This window comes from Malurus melanocephalus, unplaced genomic scaffold (assembly GCF_030028575.1).
Source record: "Malurus melanocephalus ecotype Western Australia unplaced genomic scaffold, MMel_1.1 scaffold_460, whole genome shotgun sequence".
In the NCBI taxonomy this organism is placed as follows: Eukaryota; Metazoa; Chordata; class Aves; order Passeriformes; family Maluridae; genus Malurus; species Malurus melanocephalus.
Window position 1 is genome coordinate 544856 of NW_026623692.1, and position 14592 is coordinate 559447.

General features: G+C 38.4%; 1 protein-coding gene across 1 annotated transcript in view; it reads left to right on the forward strand.

The window, feature by feature from the left end:
- The window catches only part of LOC130582073 (bridge-like lipid transfer protein family member 1), a 72467-nt gene extending 58005 nt beyond the window's left edge, over positions 1-14462 (forward strand). Inside the window, exons 50-65 of the mRNA XM_057380561.1 lie at positions 2698-2904; positions 3007-3245; positions 3806-4050; positions 4515-4620; positions 6630-6727; positions 6828-7013; positions 7700-7868; positions 8385-8596; positions 9221-9419; positions 10025-10084; positions 10944-11170; positions 11652-11852; positions 12058-12188; positions 13042-13165; positions 13321-13430; positions 14102-14462. Of these exons, the coding sequence (XP_057236544.1) occupies positions 2698-2904; positions 3007-3245; positions 3806-4050; positions 4515-4620; positions 6630-6727; positions 6828-7013; positions 7700-7868; positions 8385-8596; positions 9221-9419; positions 10025-10084; positions 10944-11170; positions 11652-11852; positions 12058-12188; positions 13042-13165; positions 13321-13430; positions 14102-14219 (2632 nt within the window). The 3' untranslated portion in view covers positions 14220-14462. The remainder of the gene's footprint in view (positions 1-2697; positions 2905-3006; positions 3246-3805; positions 4051-4514; positions 4621-6629; positions 6728-6827; positions 7014-7699; positions 7869-8384; positions 8597-9220; positions 9420-10024; positions 10085-10943; positions 11171-11651; positions 11853-12057; positions 12189-13041; positions 13166-13320; positions 13431-14101) is intronic.
- Positions 14463-14592: the final 130 nt, after the last annotated feature.

The following is a 14592-nucleotide window of genomic DNA, read 5'->3' on the forward strand; positions in this document are numbered from 1 at the left end:
AAAAGGTCTTTGTAAATGTTAGCAATATAGTTTTAGGGGTTCATATTGTACTGTACTCACTGCTGTAATGTTAGAATGGTTTCACTGGCCCTTAAGTTCTTTAGATCTGCCTCTGCTTATTTAATGAGCTGAAATACTGTTGATAAATGTAAGGGAGCAYACAGGGGAGATTGGCTTTGGAACTGCTGTGCTCTGAGTGATATCCCTGTTTGGTGTCACCATGAAAAGGATCATTCCTTTTTGTCGTTACCTGTGTGCTGTGTTAACTACCAGGCATCCTGCCCAGGTTATGCTAACTCAAAATGTGTTCCTCAAAACCTCTGCCTGTGCATCAGCTGCTGTGAAGGTGCCCCTTTTCATATCCCCCAGATCTGTGTGTGTGTGCAGGGCCTCCATTCTCACAGTGTCTGTTTATTCAGCATTTTAGTAATACAGGATTAACTTTAAAATGTCCTTATAGCTCTRGAGGGAGAGGTGATGGACTGTAAAACTGCAAGTGATGTAGAGAAAATAGTGGGATTTTTGCTCCTTTTTGTCTGGTAGCAGCATTAAACCASCAGAAGTAATTACTTGTTTTCATAGTGCATCACTGAGGGGTTGAATTCCCTGCTCTATGATGTGGTAAAAAAAAGTAGAAATCCATGTAGGACAGGTCTGATGGTGAGCCATGAACACAATACAGCCTCTGGCTTGCTGGAATTAAGGGAAGGATCACTATTTACACCTCGGATGTCTGCTACTGCCTGAGTTTCCAGCTGAATTGCTGTAGTAGTTCCTGTGTATTATGGGCCTCCTGACATTTTTCCCCCCAACACTTCTTACAACATTTCAAAAAATCTGTTAAGCACTGGCCTTGTAGTCAGTTCCAAGGTGGGACAAAGACTTTTTGTCACAGATTTGTCTGGAGAGTGATTATTGATGGTACTGATGTGAGAGTGTAGAATTGTGGTAAATACTGGTAWGACTTAAATAGTGATTAATGATTTTAATGAGATACAGCCAGATTTGTTACAGGCATATCACTGTAGGTAAGCAAACTGCAGATCTTTTATAATAAATGCATATTCATACAGTTGTTCCACATTTCATTGTGGCATGGAACTATGTTCTTTTGTAGGCAAGCAACAGTAAAATTAATTTGTTGCATGAAATATGGAAATACCTTAGGAGAAAAGCACAGTTAATTTTGCTGAGTTTTTTTTTCTTCTGCAGCAGCTAAATTGGTGTMATATTTTTTTAATTAAGGAAGTGTTCAAAATGGTTTGAATGCAGTGGTATTTCATGTTATAGATGGGRTGGAACTGTGATCTTGATTGGCTTCACAACAGTTGAGTCAGAATGGTAGCAAGAAGATAACAGGAAATAAGCAAACATCAGGAGAGGAATAATTGTGGTTTTCTTTTAAAGAGGTGGATTAAAACAAGTCTGGCCTTTTCTTAAGTAATGTTTATTTGTATAATTTGTTTTTTAATTGTGAATTAAGATTTGTGTTCTCCTTCATCACATATTTTGAAATAATTTATACTTGACAGTCTGCCCTAAAATATTAATCCATTACTGCTTTAGGTCACTTGCATCTCTTGCATAGCTGTGAAAATCTGGGAGTGTTCCTTGAGCTTCAGTCAATTAATTTGCTGTTAATGGGCCAGTGGTTGCCTTACAGTTCTGTTTATTTCTTGATTATAAGCAGAAGGATTGTGTCTTTTTGTTGTTGTTGTTTGTAATTCYACATCTGGGTTGCTTTGGRCTTGCTGATWYTTTAATATGAGARTAAGAAGAAACATTACTTAGAGAATGGAATTCAGAGAGTATTGTATCTTTCACCATGACAGCAAATATGATACAAAAAGTGGTTTAGTTATGCCCCTTAAAATACAGCGTTTGAGAAACTTGCATTGAGTGTTGCAATTTTATAGACTCTTTCAGCCATTTTAGCTAATGTGTTGTATTTTGGCAATGATTTGTCCTTCTCTTTGAGACTGTCCTTCTGTGTTGGCTGCATAAAATACTTCCATTGGGTAACCCTCCAGGAATTGACCATAGAAACATKAATGTGTTGCCCCAATATCTTTTAAATAAGTGTTTAATGAATTCTGCTATGCCAAAATTCTGTTACGACATCAAAAATTGCCAGCTYTGTGTGGTTATATTTTTATCTTGGGTAACCATTGTGGACCATATCCTCCTCAACATTAAAATGAAGTTTAGATGATGTATTTTGGAATAATATTTTTGGATTACACATCAGTATTAATTCACAAATTGGTTTAGCACTTGCTATGTATTTGCTGTTAAATGTTTCCTCCATTGATCTAATTGGATGCRAAAATCAGATTTTACTAAGTCTTCTAATGAAAACAATGATTGAAGATTATTCCTGAACAGGAGCTGAAATGGAAGGCTCTTTTTCTGTTTTTGTGTGTGCARATTTGTCTGTCTGTGTGCAGCCTAGTGTGTATGCACTGCAGTGACCTTGCTTTATGCAAGARTAGYAGTTKYAACAGGTATTTTTGCCGTGCATGAYGTGTAGTTCCCTTAAGTGCAGCGGGGTTGTTTGTGGCATGTAGTGCATCCTTGTGTATAAAGTGAAGTAGTTTACAAGCAAAATTACTTCAGCAGTCAGCTACCTCTGAAAAACTCAATTTAGCCTCAAACTGTTATGATGTGCAAATAACTGCTGTTCCCTTGTGCTGTCAGAACCGTGGTGAAGTGCAGCATTGCCAAATCACAGGCCCTGTACAGTGCTCAGAGGGGGCTGAAAACCAACAACGCAGCCGTGGTGAAGGTGGGGGCCATCAGCATCAACATCCCGCAGCACCCGGCCACGCTGCACAGCATGATGGTGCGCAGCTCCCACCAGCTCTCCAAGCAGATCTCCGACCTCATCCGCCAGCCCTCCACCGCGTGAGTGCCCCCAAATCCTGTCCCCCGCCGGCATTTTGCCCTTTTGGGTGTCTGTGGGACAGCCAGGAGTAACAGGGAGGGTTTCCTGCTCTTTGTGCACAGGCCCCAGCCAGCCAAAGAAGAYGTGGCCACTCCTCTGCCCTCTGAGAAAACTCCAACGAGCATCAATCAAACGCCGGTTGAAACCAATGAGTTCCCCCAGCTGCCAGAAGGCTTGGAGAAGAAGCCCATAGTGCTTAAATTCAGTGCCATGATAGATGGGATAGCTATTGGAGCAGCGCTCTTRCCCTCCCTGAAGGCAGAATACAAGATGGGAAGAATGAGGAGCCATGGAATGACAGGTAACACTTCTCTTCTTTTAGTTTGGCCTTCCCATAAGCATCTAAGAGCACTCAGTATTTCTGTTGAATCAAAGCCAGAGCTTTGAATCTGTTGCCATCAGCTTATATTTGTTTTAATGTGGGCTTCAATCAGATGGGCCCATATAGAGAAATGGCACTGTGGTTGTTAAACACAGTTCCCAGAGGCAGCATGTATGCATTGATATATAGCTTCCTTCCCAAAAGCTTCCCTCTGACTGCTAAAATCGGTTCATGGTCCTTGATTTATAAATTCTAATTTGTAATGCTACTTGAGAATAGTCTTGTAGGGCCTCAGTACACCTGAGATGGTTTTTATTACTCCTTTCTCCGACGTATTACTGTGGAGTCTTCATTTTCTTTAAAAATAAAGAAAACCCAGAATCATCTGGGTGGATATTCATAGTTCTTTACGTCTGTGCACTTCAACTTAATCTTAAATATTCTTCTTCTATTATTCCAAAACTGTTCTTAAATTAAAGGATAAATAAGAGATTCTTTTGCCAGTCCCTACCTTTTCTTTTCACACCTTCCTTTTACAGGTGCCCAAACCAGATTCAATTTTGAGCTTCCAAACCACAGACTGCGCTTCACTTCAAAAGTTTCTGCCACGGACATGTCAACCATTCCTCCTTCAGCCAGTCTCAACCTCCCTCCTGTCACCATGTCAGGGAAATATGTCATGGAAGAGCACGACACTTACTCTGACCAGATTTGGAGCATTGATGAGCTCCCTGCCAAGCAAGGCTACTAYCTGCAGGGCAACTACCTGCGCTGTGTGGCTGAGGTAGGTCTTGAAGMCTGCAGCCTTGTTATTTCCCCTCTGTTACAATTGTGTCTGTGCATCTTCATGTTGTTTTATCAGCCTGCCTCCTCCACAACTCTCAGGTTTACAGGTTGRATCCAAACACTGAGAAATTTGAAGACTGTTACATTGTTTTATAGTTGGTTTATTTAATCGTGATTAGACAGCTCCATAAGAAGAATAATGACATAGAATCTTAATGATATAAAATTTTCTGCTCAACACAGTACATTCTATTCACAAGTTCTATTTGTGTGCCAATTTTCCACAGTTAATTTTCCCAGAGAGAAAAGTAATGCTGCTTAAAAGCAGGGGGCATTTCTACTAAGTGTAATTCTTTAGTCAGAATAGTCTGGTGTGTTTGTTACTGAGACTTCTGATGTTTGCAGCTGAAAAAATGGCTAAAAATCCACTACATTTTCTTCTGAAATGTTCTCTTTCTGCAGGTTGGCTCTTTTGAACATAATCTCACAACTGATCTTCTAAACCATTTAGTGTTTGTACAGAAAGTGTTTATGAAGGAAGTAAATGAGGTCATACAGAAGGTTTCAGGTAAGCAGAACACTTAACAGCAGCTTTAAGATCCTCAAACCTTGTTTGATGGCAACATTATGTAGCTCTCAAGATCAGCTCTTTATTTCACAGACACCCTCATTTCACCTCTATACTCCAAGCAGCAGCAAGAAGCAGAATTGGACTTTGAAATAATAACAGAGGCTCTGGAGATTATTCTAGGTCTATCATAAGCAGGGAATTTCTTGGGAAGCAGGATTTTTTGGCATTCTGGACAGCCTGGATAGCTTCTGTGTCTCTCCATGATGTGACCTTGGCTGGGTTACCTTCTATATTCACTTGGTTTCATTTGGAATGTTTCTGAGTTATCCTAAAAGGCTGTTAGAGAAATACAGCTAATTTTTAGTGGAAAGGTTCATTAATAGTTGGAAGCATCATGGGGAAAGAAAGAATAAAAAGTGGTAACTAAGAGAAAGCAGTGTCTGTGTGTACATCTACATCCTTTCATGCACCTCTGTGAGTGTATAAATACATTCAGGTATCCAAATGCAATAAAAGARCTGTGCAGGTCCACATGCTGTGCCTTCAAGGCAGTTAGAAAATGCAGTGGAGAAAATGGAAAATACCAAATTCCCYTGAAGGATAACAGGAAACACCCTGACATTTGTTCCAGCCAAAATATATTCGTATTGGCTAGTAAGAAAACGCTTAGGGGAAGAATAAGCCCTCAACAGCTGTCATTGTTCTATTAGAACATTTTTTATAGAATATACAGTGCTGAACCAGGAAGCCTGTATTAGTTTTTACACCATTTCTTAGGCTCTGCATTTCAATCTCCCCTGCATTTTTATGTGAGTAATTTATTGCCAGTGCTGGTTTTCTGCTTTTCCAGGCTGTAAATTTGTATTTCAGGTAGCAGCCTGATGGYTTTTGAAATGTGACTGTTCCCTCCCATATTGGGGTAATTCAGCAGGGATGTGGTCAAGTCAGCAATCCTTGGCTCTGAGTGCTCAGTGCAGGACAAGGGGGGCAGAAATTTGCTTTGTCCTTCTGGCTTGGAACAAAATAATTTTTTGATTATTTTGAGAATACCAATTAGTGTAGCATGTTAAAATGTGTTATCTAATTATGGTTTGTGTTGCACCAAAATATTGTTTGCATATGATCGTTACATAAAAACTGTGTAAGTACCAATTACTTAAGGKGAAGTTGCACAGATTGAGAGCTGGTTAACGAACAGAGCAGTCCATAATAATTACATCTGCAAGTTGAAGGCAGTGTTGATGAAAAGAAAATTATTCAGATGCAAAATGGAGTGATAAAAATTTACTGTTGTTGTTTGGTTTTTTTTTAATCCATGGTTTAACTGCCTGTTCTTATCACCAAATAACTGTAATTAGAAGAATTGACATATTAGGAGAGAATTAGTGGTGTAGCCTTTTCCAGCAGCAAGCTCTGCCTCAAAACTAAATAAGAATGTAGATAAATCTCAAGGAGAATTAAAACCAGGATTGCTCCTTCAAGTTAGGGCCTATGGGGGATACATAACTTGGTATGAAACGTGCCAGGATGTGGAAGTATGCCCAAAAATAAAGTAATTGCAGAATTTTCTTTCCTACTCTCATTGAAAAGTATTGATATAATTTCAGTTCCCCATTTCCTGGAATTTGCATAGTGTTTGGTCAAGTGTTAAATTTGTATTGTCAGAGAGATAGATTGTATGGTCAGAGACGTGTGCCGTGGACAAATAACATCTTTTTTGAAAAGTAGGTGTTACTGCTCACAGGCTTTGAAACTCCCTATGGAAAATTTCCCAGGAGGGGAAATTTTTCCCCTCATTCCTCTCTTCCTTCATTCTTAGTAGAAAGCTATTAATTATATATAAGAAGATGAATTTGCACTCATGTCTTCAATCTTCATTTGTTGTTATTAATCTTCAACTAGTCACTGTTTAAAATGAGGCTTCATTCACTGTCACCTTTTTGTGTACACTGGTTTTAAATGTTTTCTTTACTAAAACTCTGATTGTRTGTATTTAATGTGTGCAGGAGGGGAGCAGCCAATACCTCTTTGGAATGAGCACGATGGCACAACAGATGGAGAAAAACCAAAAATTCTTCTTTACTCACTGAGCCTGCAGTTTAAGGTAATCTTATGAAGACAAAACAGTGCTGAGGGGTTTTTCTCCTTTCCCTTCATGTCTCTGAACCAGATGCTCATAACTTTGTGCCTTTTTTATCCATCAGGGAATTCAAGTGACAGCTACAACTCCCTCGATGCGCGCTGTGAGGTTTGAAACGGGATTGATAGAACTTGAGCTCTCCAACAGACTGCAAACCAAAGCAATGCCTGGAAGTAGCAGCTACCTCAAACTGTTTGGAAAATGCCAGGTGGATTTGAATCTGGCTTTGGGACAGATTGTTAAACATCAGGTTAGTGCTCAGAATCTTTGCATGTTCTTAATACTATGTGATTCAAAAATTACATAACTAAGTCAAGAGGTTGTTGTGCTGGTTTTTTGTTTTGGGTTTTTTTTTTCCCACACTGTCAATATCTTAGAACTTATTAGCCCTTTTGAACAGTAATAGCCTTTCTTCTGAGTCAAGCTCAAAACTTTTGTTGATACTGATATCATTTTTAGAATATTTGAATGAAATAATAAGAYCAGAGAAGATCCAAACTCTGCCAGACCTACATTTTGACCTAGTTTGTCTGTCTTGGTTTGACAGTTGCACCTCTTGTATTGTTAAACCTGGAATCACTAGTTCTAGGATATGAAAGTGTTTTGTGATGCCTAGAAACAAACAAATAGAAAACTCAGAGCCTATAAATCAAATGTCACAACAGAGGACCTGGCTATATAAAAGTTATTTTAGTTAATCATTTGTGATAAGCAAGGAAAGTAATGTTATGATCAGAATTTAATGCAAGAATATTGAAAATCCTCGAAGGGTCTTTGGCTAGAGGAGAAAGAGGGGATAGGAGACATCTTGTTGTTTTAAGTTTACATTTTGTCAAATGCAGTAATCTGATCCGTTTTTTCTTTTCCCTCTCCCCATCCCTGAACTCTTCCCTGCTGCAAACCTCTCCCTCATCCCATTTTTTGGAACATTTTTAGGTTTATGAAGAAGCTGGTTCAGACTTTCATCAAGTTGCCTATTTCAAGACAAGAATTGGACTAAGAAATGCTCTCAGAGAAGAAATCAGTGGCTCATCAGACAGGGAAGCTGTGCTCATTACTTTGAACAGACCCATTGTTTTTGCCCAGCCCGTGGCCTTTGACAGAGGTAATGTAGAGACAATTCCTACAAATTTGTGTCCATTCTGAGGGAGAGATGGGTTTTTTTTTTTTTTTCCCAAGAAGTTTGATTATTTAAGATCCAACATATTTCATGTTAAGGCAGAATGTTAAGTAGCTGAGAAATTTGGGAGATCTCCACCATGCCAACAAATTGCTAATTCTGTCATCAAACATCATAAATTCCATTTGTTGAGGTGATTAGTTTTCAGATGGTTTGGATGAAGTTGCTRTTGTAAATTTTCCCAGATGAATCAAGCTGAGAACAGGTCTGTGTGTATTTTATTGTATTAACTGATGGTAAATGATGAGGTTTGTCTGTCTTGTCATTTGAAGCATGAGCCTGATCACTGCATCCTGAATGTGTGTRTMKMYWMTWYTSYAMWMTYTSWSWYWWARWRWWRKRGAGMWKTRWAAARAGRGGGGGRAAARRAWTKWWTTWRKKRAWKKKSYTTTTTTTTTAAAGTGTTGATTTCATTTAAGCATTTTTGGTTTCCTCATCAAGCTGTGCTGTTCTGGCTGAACTACAAGGCGGCGTATGACAACTGGAATGAGCAGAGAATGGCTTTACATAAAGATATTCACATGGCCACAAAAGAAGTGGTAGATATGCTGCCTGGAATCCAGCAAACCTCTGCACAGGCTTTTGGGACACTGTTCCTTCAGCTGACTGTCAATGACTTAGGAATTTGCCTGCCCATCACAAACACACCCCAGGTAAGCAGAAGTGTGACTATTGGAAACCTGTTAAAATAACAATTTGTGTGTGGTACATATACAAGAACCTGGTGATATGTGTTTAAAAAAAGTTTGATTTTGTAAAAGGAAATATGTGGGCTTTTTTGCAGCTAAACATAATTATAGATGTTCATATATAGAGCTAGAAATTAATCAGTCAGTCTGTAGACTTAAGATTGCATGTAATTGTGCACGTCAAAGTAAACACCAAAAAGTCAAATGAAAATAAAAGCTGCTTGTTGTCATTGTTCACTCACATCATGTGTGACCCTTCCTGGAGAAAAGAATCGTTCCTGGGCTTGTGTTCTGTGGTCATGGACCATATGGATTACAGCCCTTGATTGTCTAGTCCTTGATCAAATATGCATTTTTGTTGCTTTTCCAGATAAGCTTGATTCCCAGCACCCTAATATATTTATAATGTAGGTGTTGCATTTAGGAAACAGCACTGCAAGACATTGTATGGACAGAAGGAAAAATACAAGGAGATACAAGCAGGGGATCAGTTTTCTAATATGGAAAAATAAATGACCTTTAGTAAATGTATAATATTGTTTTGACATTGCACTGACTGTAAATTCTCCCTGTGATTTTATTTTCCAGTCTAACCACTCTGCAGATCTTGACACTGGCTCTGCTTTAGTCCTGACTATTGAAAGCACACTCATCACTGCCTGCTCTTCAGAGTCTTTAGTTAGCAAAGGTCATTTTAAAAACTTCTGTATCCGCTTTGCTGATGGCTTTGAGACAAGTTGGGATGACTGGAAACCAGAAATACGAGGAGATCTAGTCATGAATGCATGTAAGTGGGGGGGCATTTCATACTGGGCAAGGGTATTTCAGATATAAATCCACTTTTCCCCTTGACTTTAAAAACTGCTGAACTTTCCCCAAAAAAAGTAAAAAACAAGGCTTTGGCCTTTTGAAAGCAAAATTATATGGATCTCAAAGGTTATAGTCCTTTGTTGTTTTCCTTTATTAATGAACTTTATTGCTTTATATCTCACTGTAATAATTTAACTTCTCTCTGCGAGCTGTTAGAAGAGTTGGATGCATTGCTTTTATACAATTTCAAAAGATCCCAATCAATTTTTAATATGAGTTATTTTAATTTATATGTATTTTTAATTCTAGTGAAAAGTCTAGATTTTTGTGTGGAATTTTAAGCTGATATAAATGCCATTTATTAATGATAATATGCATGTAGGGTTTTGTATGTTACCAAGCAGATTCACTTTACTCAAACTTAACAAAAACACTTAACAAAAATCCTTCCATGGAAATTAAAATTCCTACCATTTTTATAGTGAGCAAGAGAATTGAAGGTGGGACTGGGGAAGGCCAGAGTTCTAAAGTAACTTTTACTGGCTGCCTAATCATTGTATTTGCTTTATATGCTTTGTGTAGGTGTTGTGCCAGATGGTACCTATGAAGTTTGTTCTAGGACAACAGGACAAGCTGCCGCAGGTAATTTGCTTGTTTTAATAAATCAAGTCCTACATAAATAAAGTATTCATAAAATATGAAATTCAAGTCCTTTAACTATGTTTTGATTTAATTGGTTGGAGAAGAGTCAGCAACAGTTTTTCTAATAGTAATGTTGTCCTGTTGCTTCCTGTCCTAGGGATTGCTAAATCTTTCTCATGCTGAGGCTTTGCACCTTGAGCTTTCATCTCTCTCTCTCACCTTTCCCAGAAAAGGCTTCTCTTTTTCTCAGTCTCCCTCTCTGCCCATTCTAAGTAGTCTGGACATTCTCAGAGCACTCAGAAATAGCTGTCAGTCTCTGTATTGGCCATACTCCCCATTTAGAAAGAAAACCAGTATCTTGTGTAGTTGTGCTTAGAGCAAAGTCTATATTTTGATGCAGAAAAATCTTGGGAAGACAGGCTATTCACTAGGCACACTACACATATAACATCTTCTAGCATCATTGTCCAAGACTTGAATAAATAGGTCAGCATTTGTACCTGCAGAAAGACATGAGTTACGTTTCTTGCTGTTAGAAATTCCATTTTGGAATGGTATACTTGGCTGCAGTTGAAAGAGCAGAAGCTTGAGATGCTTTTTACTTGCTCTGAAGGGAATGTATTTTTATTAAGTCCACCTGTGTTATATCACTTGTTAAAGAAATACTGACTTTGTAGCTGAGAAGTATTTCCACAAAGTATTCCAGTTGTGGAATATGTTTTCCTCAGAATGGGCAGAAAAGACAGTTCGTTTTAACTGACAAACACTGCCTTAGCTAATTAGTACAAAATTCAGGATGGGGGATTTTTTCAAAGAGGAAAGACTGGTTAAACTCTTTTTTTTTATTTTTTTGACGCAGAAAGTAGTAGTGCTGGAACCTGGACCCTGAATGTGTTGTGGAAGATGTGTGGTATTGATGTCCACATGGATCCAAACATTGGGAAAAGACTGAATGCACTGGGCAACACCCTCACAACGCTGACAGGAGAGGAGGATATTGATGACATCGCTGACCTCAACTCTGTGAACATAGCTGACCTCTCAGATGAGGATGAAGTTGACACCATGTCTCCCACTATACATGCAGTAAGTGAATCCACCAAAATAAGTGCTACTAACTGGAAAAGATGTGACAAAGTCTTCTATCAAATGGAAAGGTCTTAGTGCTGATTTGAGTCCAGCATGTGAGTCTTTGTAGCTTGTACAAGTCTTTTTGCAAAGCAGAAATGTCTGTGTGTGTTTTCTAACTCCATATTTCAAAGGCAAGAAATCACAGATCGTGTTTCTACTGGTCTTACATGGAAATATCGATCTGGATTTGAAAACATAGCACCTAACCTCAGGTGCCTGAATTGTGAAAGCTGTGCCTTTCTTCTAGGTTTCCTTCACAGGGCAGTAAGTTACTAACGTGAGCAAATTAGAAAAAAACCTACTTCTATGCAATATGCTACTGACCTTGCTTTTTGGTTTTCTATAAAACCTTTTTAACAGCTGTTTCTCAATGTCTCTTGCCTGACAACGGTGGAAACATTATCCCAGCACACTAATGTTCCTGTTTGTTGTCCAGAAATCAGGTGGAGGTTCCTTGGGTGGAGATGCACGCAAGCTCACATTTGGGCAGAGGATTGTAAATCACCTGCTGGGTTTGAGCCCCCCAACCCACCGATACTCTGTTCCTGTAGAATATCTCTTGGGCTCAGCGAAGCGGGATTTGCTCCAGTCTAGCAGAGCACAAATGAAAGCAGGCAGATCCTGCTCATGGGGACATGTATGTAGTAGTTACAGTGTGTCTAACTGAATGATGGGCTTTGGATCACTGGAAAAAATCCAATCAGCTGCCTGGTCACATGAATTGATTCTTTTGCATGCGCTAGTCCAAATTTGAAGGTGTGAAATTCACATTGCCTGTTGTTTAAATCGTACTGGTGTTCAGTTTTTGATGAGGGCATTAATGAAATGTTTGTTTGAAACAGGAAATTGTTGATCACCGGCGGCAGGGATCCTCCAGTATCCAAACTGGAGAACAGCGAGGAAGGAAATTTATGAAACGTTTAGTTGATATCAGAGAACTCAATGAGCAAGCTAAAGTCATTGATGACTTAAAGTAAGTAGGTTTTGTTTTATTTTCTTACTGTACATCTTATGGCACTGTTATGGTTAAGTGCAAATCTTTGCCTTTATTTAAAAATAAAAAATGGTCCTTTTGGATTCCAGAAGAAAACGCTGTATATGCAAATACTCCCTCAAATCTCTCTGGTTGTTGCATAAGTGTTGGATTAGTCTCTGTTTTTCTGATTCTGCATTTTAATGACTCATTATAATTGTTTCCTATTGATTCAAAATCATAGTTCCCTCTTGATGTATTATCATACTGACTACTTTTACAAAATATATTACTTTGAAATCATAATAAGTTTAGGAAAAAGAGGAAAAAAATATTTAAATGTACTTTTTTTGGCATCTTGAACATGGTGTTTTCAAGATAAATCTCCTGTGCTGCACTTGAGAAAACCCTTAAGAAAAAATAATCTCAAATTTCACAAATGTCATCTGAACTTCTGTGAATTTTATAAATGGTATTTGTGGACATGGTTTGTTRGGCTTRTTTGGGKTTTTTTCCCCCTTTTCCCTAAGACAGACTTCCTATAAATAGATCTGTCTRGAATGGGGATACAGAGGTTAGTAATTACATGTTAAATAATGAAGAGCATACACGTTTTACTGTTTGAACTTAAAATGAAATTGCTGTTACCATTCAGAGGGGAATTTTATCTGAACTTTGGATTTGAGGTTAAATGTTTGATCTAATATTTCTGCAGCTGTATTTGGCACTGGTCAGAAGTACTGGAAAAGAAAAGAAAATGGGATAATTCCCAGGGAAAGCATTCTCACTACACAAATTTTTGAGATGCTGGAAAAAATATTTGTAAGATAACTCAACCATGCTTTATCTGCAGAAAATTAGGAGCAAGTGAAGGGACCATAAACCAAGAAATTCAGCGCTATCAGCAGCTGGAGTCGGTGGCTGTCAACGACATCCGCAGGGATGTCCGCAAAAAGCTCCGCAGATCCAGCATGAGGGTAAGCAGAATCAAGCTACTTTGAGAATATTGTAGCCCTTTTGTCCCAAAAACCCTTTTACTTTGCTGTCACACTAATGTTCAGTAGCATTTTAGGTTGACAGAGTTTTGCTCTGTGTTCTCAGCTGTTGGGTTTCAATGTTGTTTCTGTTTTAGGCTGCTTCCTTGAAAGACAAGTGGGGTCTCAGCTACAAACCCAGCTACAGCCGCTCTAAGAGCATTTCAGCATCAGGCAGGCCACCTCTGAAGAGAATGGACAGAACAAGGTGAGCTGCTGGGAATTTGGGATCTGTGGTAGCAGCAGCAGAGTATGGAGCAGGGGAAATGTAGTCTTTTTACTACAGGCAGCAGTAATTTGTGGTGGAAGTGGATAGGAGAAGGTCATTTTGGAAGACAGGCATGTTCTAAAAAGCATTTTGCTCATCTTTTTGAATCTCTGAGAAGATTCCACATGTACAATAACTTGGGGTTTGCTGTAAAATCCTGCTTTCAAAACATACTGAAGAAATGTATATAAGGAAAAATAGTGTAATAAGCTTGTTTTCTACACTTTATTTACAAACATGTGCCTTTTAAAAGGGCTGCTGCGATGAGAAGAAGAAAAGGAGATTCTTTTTCATGTGTGAATAATTGTCCCATGTGGTAGATTACAAATATCTTATTCTTCTGTCATTTCTACATGTTGATTTAGGATGGAAAAGCTTGCATAAAGAAGTAAGCAGAGATTAACTAGTGGCCAAATTATGTGTACCTTCCTTCTCTTTTCTTCTCTCCCTCCATCCTTGTCATGTAACCAAGTGCTTCAAATGTGATTTAATATATTCCTCCATAACAAAATTTTAAGTATGACCTTCTATTTATGTAGTTAAACATTTGCATGACCCTAAAATCCTGCAGTAGAATTTACCAAGCTCTTTTGGTTTTGTTTTGCTTACAGCTCTCGACTGGGAGACAGCGAAGACCTCCCAGATATCCGTGTGGATGCTGCATCCCCTGGGCCTAGAGTAACCTTCAACATACAAGATTCTGTAAGAATTGCTTTCTCTGCCATCTAATTGCATTCCCTGTGCCATTTGGTCACAATATCATGAGATAATGATATCCAGGCAGGCCTGAATTGTTCTTACAGTTTTGTGTGCCAGTTGCTGTTARTGTTTGCCTCAAATTTTGGATTTGYTTTTGGAAGATTGTCTTGTTTCATTACAAGACAGATGTACTTTAGTTTCTTAGCACAGAAATTAATTGAACCATGAGAGAAAAATATTTTAACATGGCTTGATTTATTTTTTAGGCTTACACAGTAGTACTTTTCTTGGAATGTTTGTTAGAAATATGCAAAAAATCACCTAGGTTTTTTTTGGTGTTTGAATACATTTAGTTTTGGAAATGGGTGTTAGTCAGTTTGCTGTAGCTCTACAGGGATATCTT